This window comes from Netta rufina (assembly GCF_964035555.1).
Source record: "Netta rufina genome assembly, chromosome: 2".
Classification (NCBI taxonomy): Eukaryota; Metazoa; Chordata; class Aves; order Anseriformes; family Anatidae; genus Netta; species Netta rufina.
Genome location: NC_140124.1, coordinates 33,539,900 through 33,560,116, shown reverse-complemented (window position 1 = coordinate 33,560,116; position 20,217 = coordinate 33,539,900). Strand labels below are relative to the sequence as shown.

Sequence of the window (20,217 nt, the reverse complement as noted above, 5' to 3'; positions counted from 1 at the left end):
TAGCACAGAAATCATTAATAAGTCAACAAATTAACTGTATTTCAACACAAGAGGAAGAAAAGTTGTTTCAAGAAAAAAAAATCAGTATAAACCTTTCACTAATTATGAAAAATAACTTCAGAATGTCCTTTTAAAGTTAATTAAATGTAAATGCAGAGCTCTCTTACAGCACAGACAGCATGAGAAAGTCAGGCAGATTTTTCAAATATGCAATAAAATGCTGTGTTGTACCATTACAACATAGCTCAGATGCAATTTTCTGCTCCACTGAATTTATCTAGACTCTTAGTTGTTGGCCGCAAAGCAAATTTCTGTTCCTTCCACCCTGAGAGATATCCATTGCAGTCACAGACTTAAAAAGCTGTCTGGAAATTTCTGCTTCCAGTAGAAGTTCCTCATTAGAAGTGACGTTTTTTCACTGCACTGATACAGAGACAAGTAATGCCTGCCTGCCAGCCTGGTCCTGAAGCTGTGTCCTTTCCGTGTCCTTTTCCCCGGGTGCCCCAAAGGTGGAGGACGTGCAGATGGTCCTGTTCCCTGCTTCCCCTCTGATTTTTTAGGGTTCCACCCAAAAGCAGAGAGGCGCTGGAGGCATGCCCAGCGTATCCCCACGCTTGCCCCACTTGCTGAGGAGTCCCTGAGTAGATCTCGGCTCCCCATCCACCCCTTAGGCAGAGCTCTGCCTAATGAGTCCCAGCCTCGGGTTTCCAACCTCATATTGAGCCATTACCATTTCCATTCTAAGCAATTACAAAACCTCCCTCAGGCACAGAGTGAATCTTTGAAACAAAAGGAAATAAATCAGGTTGGCTGTTTTGGGGTAGGATGACAGAGGTTGGTAAAGCAACCGTCAGTGTCAGCTGCAGGTTCCTGTCCTAAACCCATCCGAAACTAGCATTCAGCTTGGGGACCAAGTGGACATGAGAAGGAGTCCTGGAGATGAGCACAGGGTAATGTTGAGATGTGCAGTTACACTGGTGTACTGGAGGTTGGCACCTCAGCAGAGAGAGAGCTGTGACTTATGAAGTAATAGTGACAGAGTCCCATCTCGTTAAACCAGTGCTGGCTGCTCCTGGTCCTCATGGGTACATGTGCATCCATGCGGTGCACAGCTAAAGCAGGAGGGAAGTGATAGGGGGGTATGGGTGGTGGTGATGTCCCCTGACACCCCTGACTGATGTCTCTGACAGTATTTTTGTTGCCCAGAGGATGCACCACGGGAGGCAGAGTTTCAGTCCCCATAGGGAGTCTGTCCATGACCTCAGGATTTCATGTCTGAGGCAGGTGTTGCTTCGTGTCCTAGCAGGCATAAGAAAAATGGAAAAAAAAATGACCTCCAGTTACAGTTTTAATTGTAATTTTAACCTCACAATGTTTGTTTTGCCTGATTTCTTTTTTTAATTTTTATTTTTTTCTTTCCCCTCCAGTTCATTACAGTGTGTTCAGTTCCCTTCCTGGAGACAAATATAAACCTTTTCCTTTTCCTCTCACTGACCTTTTTTTACCTTTGCAAATTCTCTCCAACAATGCTGTGTAAGAGTCTTTTAACTCCCTGGGGTTTGCCTAGCCACAATGCTTACTCCAACCTAGGGTTTCAACTCTAGTTTAGTCACTTGTGTTTAACCTCACTGTCTGGTCACTGCTGTAGCCCACATCGCTGTGGGGACTTCAGAGTGATGCTGCCCTACAGAGGGAGATGAAGGGGAGTCAGAGCTGACTCCATGCCTGGTAGTTGTGCCCCCTTGGAGCTCTGGGCTCAGGGACTGGCCAGCCCCTGCCTGGGCATGGCCATGAGTAGTGTGGCTGGATCGATCCCACATGGTGCAGAGAGCAGGAAGAAATCTGGGCTCTCACTTGAAAATCTTCTTATTGCTATGTATATGTAAAGTCTATCATGCCAAGCTTTTGTTCCCTTTTTGTAAGGTACTGTGGCCATCCTTTGTGGGATATTTTCCTCTTTTTTTTTTTTTTCATTGTTGTTTAGTCATTTTATTTCTTTGTACTGAACCACAAAGTCATGAAAAGTAATTATTTTCCCTTATATATATTTTTTTTTTCAGATGTAACATTCATCCATGAAGGAAATAAAACATTTCTGGATAACCTTGTTAATTTTGAAAAACTGGTAAGTTAATTTTGTCATTCCTGTTTTTCATAGAAATTCTCATTCTCTTCTTCCCTTTCCCCCTCTTATAAGACTAAAAGGTTTACTTGTGAGTGAAAGAAGAGGAAGTAAACAGAGGTTAGCTCTGCTGCTTCAAAGAGCAAACAGGATAAGACAGCCATCAGTTGAACTCCCCTGCCTCCTTCCTCCTCTAATCTTCTCATTCCTTCCTCCCTCCTTTTGTCCTGTAAAATAGTTGAGACAGTGGTATCCAGCATCAGTGCCACACAGTCCACTCAGTTCATTCCCAAAGAGACCTGTTCCTTTACACCACCTTGTGGACTGTTTCTACTCAGTTAAGTCCACCTGCCTGAGCTTTCTCTGAGTTGTTTTATATTTTCTTAAGGCACCATAGAGAAGGTGGGTCCAGTTTAACACTAGTGCCTGGTACGCCAATTCCAGGGATTTCAAATTAAAATAAAATTTATGATCTAGGTTAGATGATGAAGATACTAATACCTAAAATGTGAATTAATCTGACTGTACGTATTACTATATTAACTGTTATATGGAAGGCAAATAATAGAAGTATCCTTGGGTACATCTATTCTATACATGCTGTGACATCTATGCTGGCATGATATTCCAGATGGAGTTTTGATTTTTCTCATTTGCACTAGTTCTTTGTTGATAACACTTCTGTAGCACTGAAAACCATAGCTAATATATCAGAAGAGTGTTGGCAAGGAGAAGTTTTGGTTTTGTTTGTCTGGCCTATTTGATCAAGAAACCAAAATGTTCTTCCTGGTTTCTCTAGATATGCAATGGCACTGTGAGTCCAGATGGTTGTTCCAAGGGTTGTTCCTACCTATTTTCATCATGTGTTTACACTTATTCAAGAATGAACATGCAAACAGGGTGTTATTCATGAACCAGATGTTGAACTTTTTTTTTTTCACATCCTAACATAACTTATATTGTCTTTCAACTTATAAGCAGATGTAGACTTTGTCTTTTGAACCTGAGATCCTCTTTTTGTGTTTTCTATTTGATTCCCGTACCTTTTCTTGTTGCAGACTTTAGGAGATCACTGATTTGCATTTAATGAAAGGTTTCCTTGTCCCAAGTCCATTAACTGTTTGACCTTTAGGTGTTTGCATAAAACTCATTAGCATGTTCTTCTTCATTGCCTCTTGGAAGTACATCCAATTAACATGTAAATTAAACTAGCCCTTGATGCACAATAATTGTTACTGAAATCCCCCCACTGGCCCATATATTAATTTAGTGGAAATATACGATATGATTCTTATTTCAATCTTAGCCAGACCTTGTTTGTTTGTTTAATGTCATGTATACATTTAATGTATGGTGGGCTTGCTTGGTAAGATTTCTTATCCTTCCTATCACCACTGTCTCCAGAGGTGGTGGGATCTTTGCTAATTGACTTCAGTGAACCAGGATTTCACCTTTTTGATGTAAAAGGATAAATGGGGCATCTTAAATGGGGGAAGAGTCTGTGTGATGGTGGTGGGGTGAGGGTTGCTAACACTGACACTTCCTCCAAATTGTTAGTCAGATCACACCCTGGGGAACATGTTGTCTCATGGTTGTCACAAGTCCTGTGTACATATGAATGCAGACAACAGTGCAAGCTACAGAAGTGGAAGCTTAGAAGAGATTTAAATAGGAGTGTAGGGAAACTCAGACAGTATATGTATCACACTGGTTCATTTGGATTCTGAGGTATTTAGTCTCTGGGCATGAATGTACTAACAAGGTGCTTCACACATCACCGTGTATATGTCCATGTTTCTTTTCTACTTGTAAAGGCTTTGTCCCAGTGAAGAAAGTCTTTTCTGGTGTTTTATTACTGTGCTGAGCACTTTCTGACCGCTTGAGAAAAATTAGGGTTGACATTGACTCCTGCTTAGTTTGGGTCAAGCTGCGGAACCTCACCTGCAAATTTGCTGTTGCAGAAAAAGAAGAAAAGAATTATTCTACCATAGCAGATTACTGCTTTGGGGAAGGAATTTACTCACTGTCATAAATACGTAGAGATTCTGCTTATGAATTTCAAAGCAAAGACTGTTTATTATGTCTTCATTTGAGTCAGTACTTTTGAAATATTTCAGGTCTGCATTAAGCACTTGACCTGAAGGAAGACTTGTTAGTCTGAACCATTGTTTTTTCCAACAATATCAGATGGTTTAATAAAATATATAAGCTCTTACTGCAGTCCCTGCTTATTTTATATTCTTAAGCCATCATTGCCACAAAATCCTACCATGAGTGAACTTGATTTGACATTACGTGATTGCAGTGAAGATAAAGTTAATTCAAAGTATAAAGAAAAGAATTTGCAAGGAGTAGAAAAATAAATGACCTTTTGTCTTTGGAATGTTACCCAGTAATAGCAAAATTTGAAGGGACTGCAGTGGTTTATTTAACTAAATGTTGGGTAAACTCTAGTCTACAATAGAGTTAGATTGCTATTTAATTCCATATACTCTTCATCTATAAATGAAAAGGCAGTCTTATACCGTTACATCTGAAGATTTCCTGTGTATTTACTGAGTAGTTTCCCTGAATTGTGGCTTCAATTTTTTTTTTCAGTAGGCAGGCATCACCCATATCTTAACAATGACATGTCTTAGATACACTTCAACAAACTCTAATACAGGTCAGTGGCCATTACCGTTTTAGATAATGCCATCTTACATAGTATCTTCAGCAGTGAAAACTGTACATGCAGCTGAAGATTTTCAACCTTCCCCAACCCCCAAATATCTGTACAATTCCCAAGACTGAGCTTTTGCTATCATCAGTTAAAGGAGTGCTAATGATCCTAGGTAGCTGGGAGGCTGAAAACCCACAAGAAATGTGTTATTCATCACACTAATGGTACGCAAGCATCTGTTTAAACAGTAAGGAAATAGCATTTACTTTGCAGATGAGTAAGCTGATTTTCTGTATTACAATTGGATCCCAGAGAGTTGGAAATGGACAGACGCTCTAATTGGGCTAGTAAAGAAGAGAGATTTGGGATTCTGCTTTAATAGGGTGTTACACAAATAAGTTCTTCACCACCACAGCATCACCTTCAGAAGCTATCTTGCGATGGACCCCACACTGACTGATAAAAGAAGCAGCAAAGAATGAGAGTGTGTGTGGTAAGGGGGGGGGGTTCTCTTAATTCTAGGAGCTAGATTCAAAGGGTAGCAGCTGAAAACTATGAAACACATTCTATGTTCCTAAGTTAGAAATATCACAGTGGCAGCAGTGGTGGAAGTTGTGCGAGTATTGGGAAAGCTACTATTGACCATGAAGGACATCGCTTGGGAACTTCATTATAATCGGTGCAAGAACATCAGCACAAGAGATTGTGTGATTGCATGGCAAATGAAGTACAACATGTAGCAAAAATATATTTTAAAAATTGATTCACTGAATGTGAAGTTTCCATTAAAGCTGTTTTTCCTGTGATAAGCTTTCCTGCAGAGGAATTCTGTAAGCTACTCCCTGAGTGTTGAGAGAAGAGCTGTTCTATGTCATTCTGATTTTATACATATTTTGCTGAGGACAGGTAATCTGTTCCATCTCTGTTTATTTTTGAGGGAGATGTAAGAACACCATGAACAGTTTTGCAATGAATAGTTAAGCAATTTGCTTAAATCATTGATCAGATTTGGTGAGAAGTTGTTGGCCAAATTCTGTATGTTTTCACTTTTCTATCACTGAAGCAATCAAATAAATAAGAGTAATGCTTCAACAGATGTATGGGTGAAATCTAGTGAAAATGAGTTTACTTTGCTGATTTGTAGTGAACAGTTCCAGTTTTTGTAGGTTGAAGACCTGAGCCTGAATGAGAAACCAGACTTAAACCTTTTATTTCCTCTGCGTAATCTAAATGAATATCCAAAATTTACTGTACCTCAGAAGAACAGTAAAATGACAATGTTTTAAATAAATGCCATATCAAAGTAAACCATGTATCATGAGTTATGATTTGTTGGAACTGTAAAATGGACAGATATTTGTAACTCAGGGGAGGAAAAATACTTGCAGGAGTGTATTAAGAAGCACTGAAGAGAAATCTCTCATGTAGCCTGAATTTCCTACCTGCACTACCATGATATTCTTCCAGAGAATGGCCAAGGCAAGACATTTCCAGTTCTTGTGGCACCGCTGTATGGCTGTTGCAGCAGTCTTTCAGATGAATTATGATTCTGTAACCAATGATCCCAAGATGGTTTAATTATTCTACCATGAGGGAATCTGAATATAAATAGCTGCTGAAACATTGTACATGGCCCCACACTAAATGGAGAGAAGTTGACAACTACAAATGCATCTTTCTTAATCTTTCTTACCTCTGATTTATGGATTGGAAAGAAGAATTAAAGTTCAAATTTAAAGATATTTTTTGTTCCAGCATCAACTGAAGGTGAATTCTGCAGCACCATCATTAATACTTTGTTAAAAGTCATTTTTTTTTCCAGTGGTATTCTGACTTCACATTTCATTTTTCCAGGACTTCATTTTCTCAGAGCATTAAAATCTTTCTTCTTTAGTTGGAAAGCCCAATAAATTAAAAAGTACATCATTCTGAGACACATAGGGGAAGACTGGTTCGTTATTACTTATGTTCTTCCACAACACAACTTGCTGTTCTAATTACCTAGGAATGCTTTTTGTTCCGTATTCTATAGACAGGTATCTTGTGAGTGTGGAAGGTTCCAAGTCATTTACTGTGCTTACACTTCGTTCTGCCAAAATGGGACAAAATTCTCCTTTTGGAAGGCAAGAGAATAATATATTCCTGTTAACAACAGCTTTTTTTTTTTTTTTTTTAAACAGAATGCCATGCCTTGGAAAATGTCTGTGGAGATGTTAGGGTGTTTTGTCTATCTGGGATGTGGGCTGTATTTTTGTGTGTTGGTTATCTTACTACAGAAAACTGCTTAACTGACACTAGGACCTGCTTGTGCTAGGCAGCATATGGATATATGCTGAGGTTTTGGCTGGGCTACAGAGAGCTTGCAGCCCAATTAGACAACACATGGATACAGAAGGAGTGGTTGCAGAATACTGGAGGCCCTGGATAATGCACTAAAGACAGGAGTTGGATGCAGAAGTACCCAGCTAATCTGCACGACTTTCCTCTTGTAGCCTTTCGGTTTAATAAAAGTCATGAGAACAAAAAATAAGTAATTGTATGGCTGTTTTTCATTATTGCTTTCCATGGGCTCTTTGGGAGTTGTTCTCATTTAATCTGTGCAATACCAATAAGGACCTCCTCAACTAACCTTGTTTCATCATATATTACCACTGAGCCAGAGAGCAGGGTAGCCTTTCTGTTGTTCCCCCACTGTTCTCATTTACTACTTTACTACAGTTGATTTTTGCTTTACAGGATAAGGTGAGGAGACTTTTCAGGATTTTCTAATGACAGAAGCCATCTCTGATTTTTGCACTGATGTTTTATCTATGTGTCTTTGCAGCACATGATTGCAGATACTGTTCGATCATTGAGACATTGCAGAAATAACCAGTTTGGTAAGTAGACAGATTTGCTCCTTGATTTGCCTTTTTACAGACATGGGGGTGATTGTATTTTCTGTTTTGTTTGGTTTTCCTCCCTTCCTCCCTTCCTCCCTTCCTCCCTTCCTTCCCTCCTTCCCTCCTTCCCTCCTTCCCTCCTTCCCTCCTTCCTTCCTTCCTTCCTTCCTTCCTTCCTTCCTTCCTTCCTTCCTTCCTTCCTTCCTTCCTTCCTTCCTTCCTTCCTTTCCACTTGCTTTGCTTTATTTCAGCAGCAAAAAAATATTGCCAGCTACTTAAGCAACTGGCAAGAGGGGATGTAATTTCTGGAAGGTTAAGGCAGCAGTAACCAGAGTTGGATAAAGTTTTACTTTACAAAATGTTCGTAGAACATTTCCAGATTTATTTCTGTATATATATATATATAAATGATTTTCCTGCAAAAATTACTACCTTCCCAAAATACTGGGAATGATAAAACAAGATACAAGTGTAGATGTGCAAACTGCACTTAATAAAGGAGGCTGCTGTTTCTCAGTTTCCCAGCTATAACTCAGTTACCTCAGTCTGTTCTGGAGAGACTGACACCACGGAAGCATTAGACACCAGAGAATCAAACCCTAAAGGCCCATGTTAGAAGACCCTAGCTTGCTTTCTTCTGCTGGTAACACAGGAGGAACCTTGTTTGTTTTTCTCCTCAGCAATTCTCATTCTCTGCAGAGGGGTTAAACACAGGATGGGGACAAACACCACAGTTCTTAAGGAAGTGGTTAGAGTTTTTAAGCCAAACACACTAAATATGTAATTTACTGAGGCCACTAAAACCTCTTTTCCAAAGAGCTTCAGAACTGTGCTGTAGCATGAATGTGGGATTTTCATGGTTATGGAGAAAGTTTGAACCATCTTCTTTGCAGCTGTATTTTCAGCAGCTGGCAGCAGAGACACTGACAAAAATAAATAAATAAATTGTGTATAAATACATTTACACACATATAGAACTATAGGTACACACATATAGAACTATAGATACTATTAAGATTTTTGATAATTTTTTTTCTATAAAATTACTTGCACATGTGCACTGACTTTTTAAAAAAGAAAGGTTGCTTACTATGGTTTTTATGTTATTTTGATACTTACATACAGAAAGAATGGGAGAAGAATTACATTTTTGTTTTTCTTCTGTTAAACCAGAAACTGAAGAAAATAATGAATAATCCAACCCATATTTCTATGTTAAATGTCTTTTATTCGGCATTATAAAATGGTAGCATTGGTTCCTTATAACGAGGTGAATTTTTTTCAGCTTCTTTGCAAAGCTTTCATCTCATCTTTGCTTTTTTATTTTATTTTATTTTTATGAGAGGTTTTGTAAGTGTTGCAACATAAATCTAAGGTTAATACCTGAGATTTATCATATAATCTGGTAGTTTGAAGTACACATTGTTATTTTATTTTACCACAGACTTGATTTATTGTGAAGCTGGCATTAAAAAGCAGCTTATACAGATATCCCTGTAGGCACACTTTTTTTTTTTTTTTTTTTTGGTTAGATTCGTTTAGGCATGAAATGAATTCACTGAATATTTATCGAGACTTTATGGACAGTTTCCTTTTCTAGTGGGCTTATTTTGCTCTCAGGAATGTGAATCTTTCTACTGCATCAACTCCCAGATTGGCCTGAGAGCAGCAGGCATCTTACTGTAGGAAAGAATTCAAACAAAGCCAAGCAAGGAATATTATTATTGTTTATGAACTGTATCATGTCTATTAAGTGTCTTTCTGGATCAGAAGCTGATTAGGTTCCAAGTAAGATTGAAATGCATTTTTAATGGAAACAATGCTTTTATATCCTGAAAACAAATAATAGCATTTCCAAAATCAGTCAAAGCAGCCTGAACAAATAACACAGTTGAAGCTTTTTGTAATTTCAGGTGTTAATGAGAAATACTAATGTTTTTCAATACATGAAGCACAGCTGCTGTGATCTATTCCCCAGCACCAGAAAGGTCACTGATATATTCTGACACAGATTTATCACATTGTCCTGTTCTCTCCCACATTTCTGAAGTCAGATAGGTGCTTAGAAATAGCTCCTAAAAATAGCTTCCCAGGAACACCATTAGCAGCTGCATGCAGAAGCTGCTGCTTTGACATCTCATGTTACTTGCATAGCATCAAACAGTGCTCAGTAGAAACAAGTAGGATGGTTGGTTCCTGGAAAGCTTCTCATGTAGCTGGAGAGTGTGGAAAAAAGGATGATAATGAAACAAAAGAGAGGGAGGGAGCGTGCAAGTTAAGCTGATTGGTTTGGGGAGTTTTAAGGGTTTTCTCCTTTAATTTATGGTAATGTTATTAAAAATTCCCTGAGGACAAGGACTGGAACAGAGCTCTTCAGCTTTCGCCAGTTTGTTAGCAGTCAGCAATGGAGGGCAATGCATCTTGTTGTTTTCTCTGCCTGTCTCAGTAGCAGTGGATTTAGCTTTTCCTTTTCTGCCTCTGCCGGCTGGGAGGTTTCACAAGCAGTGAGTTCCCAAAAGCTCGTGCCAAGCTTAACAACTGTAGCAGAAAACACACGCTCTTCAAGCCACCCTTGAATTTGCAAGTTGCGCAGCTAATTCCTCTTGCCATATAAGCTCCCATGAAAGAGCAGCGAGATTCTGTTATTAGACAGAAATCAAAAGCTTAACAGATGAAAACCCAGGGGCCTGCAGAGCAGCTTTGAAGAACTTCAGCATCCATCTGCTGCACTGTTGCCTTTCACCTTCTCCAAAGGAAATGACTCGGGGGCCTGCTGTCTTACCTATTTGTTCTGAAACTGTGGAGGAGTTACAGGCTGGATCACCCACCCCTGCTCAGGGTTACCTGTTGCTCTGCGAGGGAGCCCTTGCATTGCCCTGGCAGGGGACATGCCGCCCATGTTCCCAGCAGCAGCACATCTTCCTCCTGGGAAGTTCAGTGTCCTGCCACCCTCCTGCCCCTCCTGCTCTGCCTACATGTGTGCAAGCTGTCTGGTGTTGGCTACTTCTTCCTTCCTCCTCCCCTTTCCTGTATCTAGCTGTTACCTCATGGGTTGCACTGAAATAGCAAGTCCTTTGTGTCGCTGGCATGCAGAAATGAGTAGCAGGCAAGGTGCAGCTCTCTGACTCCTTCCCTTTCTCTGTCCTGTAGGCAATGAAGTTCCTTCAAAAGAGCACCATGAACTGAAGCCATACGTCCACCACCTGCATGTCATCGACAACCAGCAAGCTCTCTTCGAGCTTTCTCACAGGATAGAGCCACGCGTGTGAGCGTACACAGCTTCGTATAACCTTGTAACTGCAGCACTTTGAATTAAGTGAATGTTTATGCCAAGCATGTTGCTTCCCTATACGAGAACAGTTTACTGAGTTTTATCAGTAGCTCACACAACATGCACAGGAAAATCGGGCAGAGCAAGCAAAGAAGCTGCTCACAGAGCTGCAGGGCAAGCTTGGTGCTGTCCCCGCTCATCACCAAGCGGAGCAGTGTTCTTTGAGCTCAAGAGCTTGGTTTCTGTGAAAATATTGTTTGGTCCAGTGTAGCTTTCAATGCAGATTCTGCCAGTATTAGAAAGAAAGGAAGCGTCACATCACAGCAGCAAACCATTGCAGCAAGCAACATGAAGCAAGGGGATTCGCAGTTGGTTGCAGTGTGTACCTCGCTAATTCAAGGTTGCCAAAAATACTGTGCAATCCGGGCAGCTCCCCTGCATCCACCAGAGCATCTTTTTTGGGATGAGTGTGGACAACCAAGGACTGGAACATAAAAAGGCAGCACACCAGGTGAAGTTCAAGAGTGTGTCATGATTTGGAGGTCAGTAAACAGTTGATACTGTAATGGCCCCTTAGGAATCTGCTTTATAAAACACACTGTAGGAGTCAATCCACTTTTGTTGCAGTTTCTGGACACAATTGTTTGTACACAAAAAATGTGTTACTTTCTTCCTTTTCATTTATCTCAGATTTAGTACTAACTGCATTTAAAGGGTTATAGACTGTTATAGAGGAGCTGCTTTTTTTCAGCTTGTATTACACCCTCCTTTGTGTCAATTCAGAGGCAATGCCTAGGCTCACCTACATTCCTGACTAACCTTCTGGAAATGCTCTGTTTTAGCAGGTAAGATTTCACCTAACTCACACAAGCTTCCAGTTCCTAAAGAACAGCACTGTACACCCTGCAGGGTACCAGTGTAACACCAGGCTGTTGGCGTTAGGGTCCCTTTCTGCTTCTGTGCACCTCACACATTTTCCTTAGCCAATTTTCATGTAGTTAAAAGTAGTACTTCAGGGCACGTACTGAGGCAGCAGTTCTAAAGTCCTGTCTACAACTGACCTAAATCTACACACTGCTCTCACCATAGCTCCGGTTTTCAGCATGAAGAAGTTACACAAAATAATGTGTGCTGCTCTGCCTGGCACTCTCGTTCATACACAGACATGCAGTAACAGTCCCTTTGCAGAGCAGGGAGGTGGATACATTGCACCACTCTGCCCATCTCTATCCTATGTTTTACATGTGAGGAAGATGTCCAAGAAGATGCTCCTTTACTGAAATGTGGATCTACTGAACTAGCATGCTCTTCATCATTGTGTTATCTCTGGTTTAAAGGGATTTTTAAAAAGCAGCTTTAATAAGTAGTCTGTGGGGAAAATCTGTAGAATGCATTCAGTTTTCCCATCTGTGAAATATTGTATAGATCTATTGTAAAGGAAACAGATGTTTCAGAAATGTATTTGCTTGTACTTTGTTATTATCAAATACTATATGATTTTTTTTTTTAAGAAAAAAAAATCTTCTTTTTACCCAGTAAAAAGAAAGAAAAAAAATAAACTCTTGCTGGCCATGGAGTAAAAATTTCCTATGTTCTTCTGTAGATGTGACTGCACATATTGTAAATAAGTCTTTTGTGCAAACAGACCAAAACTGTTCAGATGAGTATACTAGCTGCAGTGGACTCCCTTTTTGCAGTGTAAGAACACAAACCATGGGTTGAATTTGCTTCTTGTTTTGTTGCAGTTCTTCCTCTGGCTCCAGCACTCCCTGAATCCCCACCCTTAGATGCATTACCTGCATTGTCTGCTGGTTTTTGAGCTCCCCCTTGTGAAATCTCATTACTACAATGTTATTTTTAAGAGCCTGCATGTAGACCTGACTGCATGCATTAGCACATATGTTATAATGCTATTCCACAAGTTGTTCTGTTGAAAACTGTGGGAGAGGGAGCATAAGAAAGTACTTGCAGTTCACTGCATTCAGCTCTGTGATAGTTTTGGTGGTTACTGCTGTTGAAGCAGCAGCAGTGCCGGAGAAGAATAAAGGAAAAGAAAGAAGAGAGGAAAAAAAAATAAAAAAGACAACTGCTCTGGCTTTAATTTGAAAGTATGCTAAAGCCAGCTTGAAGGCTCCTCACTGCCAGTTCAAACTGGCTGAAGTAAGTTGTTGGGTAATGTACCAGTGGGCTTCAAGCCAGCCTGAGCATTGGCTTTCTGCACCACTGTAACTTCATACTGAATCGGGTGTTGTCTGTCCCTTACAGCTGGCATGAAATCAGTTTGAAGGCACAAAGCCAGCACTAAGCATGTTATCCAAGTTCTGGCTAACTGGACTATTTTTTAAAACTTTACAAACTAATTTTTGTAGTGGCCTTTATTATTTAAATATGACTTGATGGTCTGAGGGACCGACTTTGGTGCATCAATTTCACATTGAAAATATGGGTCTTTAAACTGTTACCTAGAAGAAAGGCAAGTAGCCCAAATAATGTGTCTAACAAACAAAAAGGCCTGTCAAAGTCTTCCTTCAACACCTGAAGTATTGCAGAGCTGGGCTTTGGACTGGCAGGCACTTTGAAGGTGTGGTGGGAGGAGAAACAAACCATGTGAAAGTGCCAGGGGCACTACATAGCCTCTCCCGGGGCCCAGCACAGGTAAAACTGTGATTTTTAAACTTCATCCTTGCCCAATACCACATTTATGTTACATGGATAAAATCCATGAATCCTGTAAGTTCAGTATATCACAGTGACACCTGAGGTTAAATATTCTGCATATTTTCATGAGTAGCTAGGAGGAGTAATTAGACAAAACCAAGGAAAAAGCTAGGTCACCCTACACATCTGATGTGTGATTTTGCTGCATCAAATGTAGATGCTTCCATTATTTGTTTGATTCTAACCCCATTTCAGATAGAAGTTAACTGCATTTGCATGACACTGGCAAAAAAATAAAAATAAAAAATATATTGAAACAATAAGATATGTGGCTGTAAAATTACAAAGAAAGATGTAAATACTAAACATTTTAGCAGAGTAATATTTATTTGCATAGCCTATTTATTGTCATCTTATTACACTGTTAAGAAATACTGGGATGAAGTCAGTGAGCTGAGGTAAGAACACCTGCCTGTTATGTTCTCTCTGAGTGCCATAATGCTGTCAGCTTGCATTAAAAGTAATAAAACAGAAAACCCCAAATCAAGGTATTTACCTAACTTCTCAGGGACTACAGCTAGTAGTTATCCACCGCTATGAGACCTGGTATGTATGAAATAATCTGATTTACCAGAATCAATGTTGCCAATGTTTTCCTTTTCATATTTCATGCTTGTCTGCCTCTGTACATATTAATTGTGTTGTGTATTTATGAGAGCTAGTAAGCAATAATTTATATGTCAAAATGGCCAAGCAATACAAGGTTAAAACTTGTAGAAGCAACTGTTACACTTATCTTGCATTTTCCAGTGTTTTTTAATATTGCTTTTCAAAATATAAAAACTACCTTAATGAAGACTGGGCTCTGTGCCTTCCTGCCTATCGCACATCCTTTTTATTCCAAACCAGAATATTTTATGCTCATACTTATTCAACTCCGTAGCCCCTCGCTGTGTTTGTGAGGTGGATGCAGTGCCTGGCTTGGGAGCCTGGCTCTATTCAGAGCCACTGGTACCTCTCTGGTTGGTGGGTCTTGCTGATGCTGATAAATACTAGGTGATTTCAGAAGCAGAGATTATATTAACGGGGTCTCAGCTGTTCCTTATCATCACCACACAGTCTAAGAGGGGCCTAGAGCCACGGTGAGAAGTCCCTGTGGGAGAGGGGAGTACATCTATCTTCAAATTCCCCGGAGTCTGCTTATCAGCACTTGATCCTCTTAGTGAGGGGAGCAAATGCTTTCCCCTCTCATCATTTGTCCTTGCTGCTGCTTCTCCAGTTTCCTCTCTCTTCTCTCAGCTTGTCTGGAGTGTGAAAGTCAGAGCCTGCAATGAGCAGTGAGTGTTCTGTAATGCACCTGAGGCTTGTCTGCTCCTTCCATCCTTTCCACTCATAAACTATGAACCACTAAGCCAAGCCTGGCTATTTCACACACAAATAACACTTGGTACCTATGGTGTGATGTCTGTTTGAAGTGCTTTATAAACAGGTAGTGCTTCATCCTCTAAGTGGCTGAACCTTACCTAGACTTTTAAACTTGATCAACAAAGTACGTGTGACAGCGTGATATCTAGGTAGGGTGTATAATAATTGAAACTGGAATAATTGAAATGGTACAAGCCCAAAATGTTGATACAGCTCTATAACATCGTTTAAAGATTTTTCCATGCTGTCAGGACCATGCAGATACGTAGGACTGAGGACAGGTGCCTCAGCTCCAGCTGTGCTAGAAGAGCCATAAGAAGAGGCTGCCACACTCAGCAGCTGATCTCTAAACGTGGTTCCTTCAAACCATTTTGCTGAATTATTAAGGCAAGGGTTCCCTTGTTTTTCTCAACCAAAAAAAGAGCTTCAGTGGCAAAAACATGTAGTTTAAGCTGCCATGGGAAGGCAAGAGGAAGCAGGTGGGGGCAGTTTGCTGGGGTGAACTGTACAAAACAGGACTGGCCTGCCCTGAGGCAGTCTGCCTGCCTTGTGCAGAGGTGATTCCCTCTTCTCTGTGTAAGAAAGAGCCAAGCCTGAAAAATAAACCTGAATATTTGCTCTGTTTCACATCTCAGCAGGTTTCCATGCCACAGTGGGCACCTGCCCTGGGTCATGCTCTCGTCTGCCGGGGGGAAGGCAGCTGAGCACACACACAACACAGCCCAAAGCAGCAGGTTAAACAACACCTCCTCGGGCTCCAGCACTCAGCCTTTACGGCTCCTACAGCGACCACCATGTCACACTGACAGCACAAGTAGCTACAGTAATACCTTGAAATACGTGGCTGTATCAGGTATCAGAGAATCACACAGTGCAGTTAATCTATCAGTGTAGGCCTGAAGACATGGGGCAAATAAACAGTCTGAAGCAAGGAGATAAATATTTTCCTCTGCTTTCCCTCCAGCCTGGAAGAAGGCTGGTGGACTTCATAAGACCTTTATAAAAGTCCAGAAAGCCTAGGGAAAGTGAGCTTTGGCATGTGCCCAGCCTCGGAGGTCAGGGATGATGCAGTCTGCATACTGGCTTTTAGCTTTCACTGCCATTTTCACTCCACCACCTCAGAGGTCTGTACTGCCAGTGATTTGCAGAGGCACCATCCTTCACAGATCATCCTAGACTCTGCAGTTTTGGGAACTGGCTGGGCTTCAGCATTATCTTCCATCCCTCTCCTATCCCAGGCAGACTATGAAAGGAGGGAAAGGGGGACAATCCTGAAAGCCTCAGAAAGCTTCCTTTGCTCTGAAGGGTGCTGCTAACTCTTTCCTGGTCCTGCTTCCCCAGGGGGAATCCTCAAGGTAGAGGTAATTTTTGTCCTTATCATTGATAAAAACACAGCAAGCGAGAGAAAGCATTTAAGATCCATTTAATTTGGGTCTCAGGAGAGAGAGAAGAGCTATTCAGGAGGCCACATAAACCCAGCAGGTGAAGGGGAAGCTCTTTGTGGGTCTGATTGATTGCACCTGTATATTGGCCTGTTTAAGTCATTAACTTGTTGGGAGAAGTGGAGAATGCAGGGTTTGTGTATAAGCAGTTTGTCCTTGCGTGTGTGGACTAGCTGTAGTGTGCCTTAAGGTCCTGGTGCCATTGATTCCTCTCTGTAAAGTTTCAGCTATCTCTGAAGGACGGAATCAGAGCAGTCCTGGGGGTGCTAAGAAATATTGATTCAGCAATGTTTAGAATAAGATTTGGTAGCAAGTTCTTTGACATTCTTTAACTTACAGAAGGTTGGAGAAGCACAAGTCTAAAATGAGTAAGAAATGAAGACTTTAAGCAGAACTAAATGAGCAGAAGAACACCAAAGGACAGTTACTGTGGTAGCTTCCCTTGATTGATTTAAATAATTACTTCTGTGGAAAGACAGGGTATGGACTGCATGATATCTGGAACAGGCTTTCCTTTTGTCTTGCACCTGAATTCTTGCAGAAAGTTGTCAAGGCTTCTAAAACTTGAGCAGGTTGGGTTCTTGCCTTGGCCTCCTGCTGTTGCTCTGTCACAGGTGCAGGTCCTTTCCTCTCCACAGGAATATGGGTTTGACGGAGCCTTACTTGTCATGGGGAAGTGACACTGACAGAAGTCACCCATTTAACCTAAGGGTCTCTTGAGAGAGGCACCACCAGCTGTGACAGATGGCTTGAGAGCACAGAGCTGGAGGGGAATTTACCAAGAAATGTAAATAGTGATGATTCAAACCTAGGGAAGACAAAGGATGGTGAACATCAAACCCCAGATCAAGCAATTCCACAGTAAGTTGTACAGGCTTTTAACAAATATTTGTGCAAGCTCTCTTTTATGCATGAAGAAGGTTTGTATTGCTTGATGAGCAATTAAACTGCTGCTGAGGCCACTTGGGCCTGATTCCTGCATAGGCCTGCTCCCATGATGTGTGCTGTCAGTGGAGGTGACTAGGACAAACAAACTTCTGTTGAGGGATTTGGCTCAGCATTTCAGGGTGACGGTTTGTCAGCCTTAAATCCCCTGAAAATGTGGAATCTTATGGTTATGTCAAACACCTCAGAAAAAGCTTCCATTGAAACAAACCCAGCTACTGTTGTAAGGGAATCTCTCCCCTTTCATTCAGAGCAACAATGGAGAGTTACGTTAACCTATTGATTGTTGGTTGGAAGCCTCTATGTAAGTCCAAACAAATGATGATGTGATGATAGGAACTATCAGAGAGGCATATGACTTGACTAGGAATGATTTGAATGAGTTCAAAATAGTATAGAATTAATATAGACATTCTTGCTTACTGTTTATTTGATGAGGTTTACTTCATTTTAAGTGAAGTAACTAACTTTAATTTTAAATAAGATTTTCTGCTGAATAGTATAATTCGGTTTAGCCAATTACATTTTATTTTTATGCTTTTTGCCAGTGTGGATTAATTCTCAGAGTGATATGAGTGAGTCCAGGAGGCTTGATCTGGGTTTGTGCAAGTGCAAATAAGGAGAGACCTGGGCTAAATGCTGAGGCTTTCTGGGGAAGTTGAGTGATATCAGCATGGCAAAGGTAGGTATCATTTCCTGACAAGAACTAGAGAAGAAACTGCCAGTGCCAAGTTTTATGAAAAGACAGGCAGGGTTCTTACAGGGAGCATCTCAGTAAGGAGCACATCATTGTTTTGACCAAGGAGAGGACTTGGTTGGTGTGGTTGCTTCCAGCAAAAGCTGCTGCCAGTTTGAACAAACTTTTCCTGCAGCCAACCTGCTCGTAGCTGTAGCTTCCCTTTCCAAAACTCAGATACCGTTGACATCTAGTGGTGAAATCCTGTGCCTGGAGAGACAGTTTATTGCATCAAAACTGCCTGTGTGATCTCGAGGGACTGAAGGCCATAGTGCAGCTGTGAAAGGCTCCTGTCATCTGTGTGGTCCGCTGACCCCCGTTTATTAGATCTGTTGACTCAGATTCCCATTTAAGTGGATTGATGTGATTATCTGTTCAGCCTTTTTGTGCACTTTTCCCCCTGGATTTAGTTTCCAGCTTTTATGATGAGAGGGCACATTCACTTAGGACAGATGCTAATGGGAATAAAGACCTCCACCTCCTCATCTGCCAGTAGCCCCCCGAGTCAGCATCTCATCCAAAGCTGCTGGCTGCAACGTGAGCATTTGGCTTGGGCTAGCTTCTTCAAACATGCCACAGAGTTGTCTGTATGCATTTGACAGAAGCAAGCAAATTCCCTTCCTGCTGGGTTAATAACACAATGCTGAGCTTGGTGTTTCATCCAAGTAGCAGTTCTGTGAGCCCAAGGAGTGCTTTTGTTGATGGTGGTGGTTGTTTTTTGTTTGTATGTTTTGGTTTTGAGGAAGGTGCTGTTGTACATGTGCTCTGTTGGTGTTTGTTTGCAGCTATGTTCACCTGGCCTCTGAAAAGCAGGAGGTTAAGCTGTTTTGTATAGCATTGCTGGGCTTTGATCCCAAATACAATGTGCTGCAAATGTATTGCACTGTGAAAGGAAAACAGGTTGCTCCTGGTTTCAGATCTCTCAGGTGTATCTGTCAGGAGGCCAGAAGGTACAGCCCTGCTGGGTTGTCCCCTGGAGCAGACATGGGGCAGTGCTGCACCTGGGCTAGGTGCTTTGGGGCTGGTCTGCAATCTCTCTGCCATCATGGGTCATGTCCTCTTCACCCTGGGCACAGCACCCCAAATTCCCCATTTCTGCAGTGCCCCCATGTGCACAGCTGGGTCAGTGACTGAGCACACTGGGGCCAGCCAGCTGGAGCTGGCATATGGTGTCACAGGGAAGCTGCAAACACATAAAACAATGGAGCATTTGGGAATCAGTCATGTTACAAGTCACTGGTTGGAAGTCAGTGACTACTAAAAGGAGTAAAATTCAGAAAGGCTGAACATCTCTGCTGCTGGTCAGTGGCAGCTGCGGGTTTTAGGGACTCTGGGAAAATCTGAATTTCCCCCAAAATAATAACTAGATTTTGATGTGACTTAGGGACTGGGAGAACTGCAGTTTTATCATACATGTATCATTTATAGTTATGAAGAAGCACAATGCCACTGCTTCTGAGCCTGCAGGCTAAGCCAGATCATGAACCTGGGAGATGTACTCATCTCAAGGCAATCTTCCTCTACGTAATAACCCTCTTATTAAAAAAAAAAAAACACACACAACTTGTTAACTCTATCCTATCACTAAATCCTGCAGCTCATTATGGGATCTCCCCAGAGTGTATTTGCTGTGCTGTTGTGACTGTGGTCACAGAGATTGTCACTGCTCAGCCTGGGGCGGTGACAAGGGCTGTTAACACTTGCTTTTTCCTGGGCTTAGGTGCTTGTGAACAGCAGATAAAAGAAATGTCAATAAATCTTATTCACTTAGTGGCATTTAGAGGGATCCGAAAGCACACAAAGATTAAGAGACACCATCGGCAGAGAGAAATAACTGTACCTGTTTCATACATGCAGCAACTTAAGAGAGCAGCAAAGAGGCTTGGCCAAGGTCACTCGCAAATCATGATCTAGGTTTAGGTTGGAAAAGACCCTTACAGTCATCACATACAACCATCAACCTAACACTTCCAAGTCCACCATTAAACCATGTTCCTAAGTACCACATCCACACACATTTCAAACACCTCCAGGGATGGCATAGATCTTCCGCTTGGGACTGGAAACTCAACCA

The 20,217-nt window shown here is 41.4% G+C and overlaps 1 protein-coding gene across 3 annotated transcripts in view; it reads left to right on the top strand.

Moving 5' to 3' along the window:
• Positions 1 to 14,451, top strand: part of RAPGEF5 (Rap guanine nucleotide exchange factor 5) — a 161,010-nt gene extending 146,559 nt beyond the window's left edge. For all 3 annotated transcript variants that reach the window (XM_084282860.1, XM_084282859.1, XM_084282861.1), the window contains 3 exons: positions 2,061 to 2,125; positions 7,609 to 7,663; positions 10,817 to 14,451. In XM_084282860.1, coding sequence (XP_084138986.1) covers positions 2,061 to 2,125; positions 7,609 to 7,663; positions 10,817 to 10,935 — 239 coding nt within the window. In that variant the 3' untranslated portion in view covers positions 10,936 to 14,451. The remainder of the gene's footprint in view (positions 1 to 2,060; positions 2,126 to 7,608; positions 7,664 to 10,816) is intronic.
• The last annotated feature ends 5,766 nt before the right edge of the window (positions 14,452 to 20,217 follow it).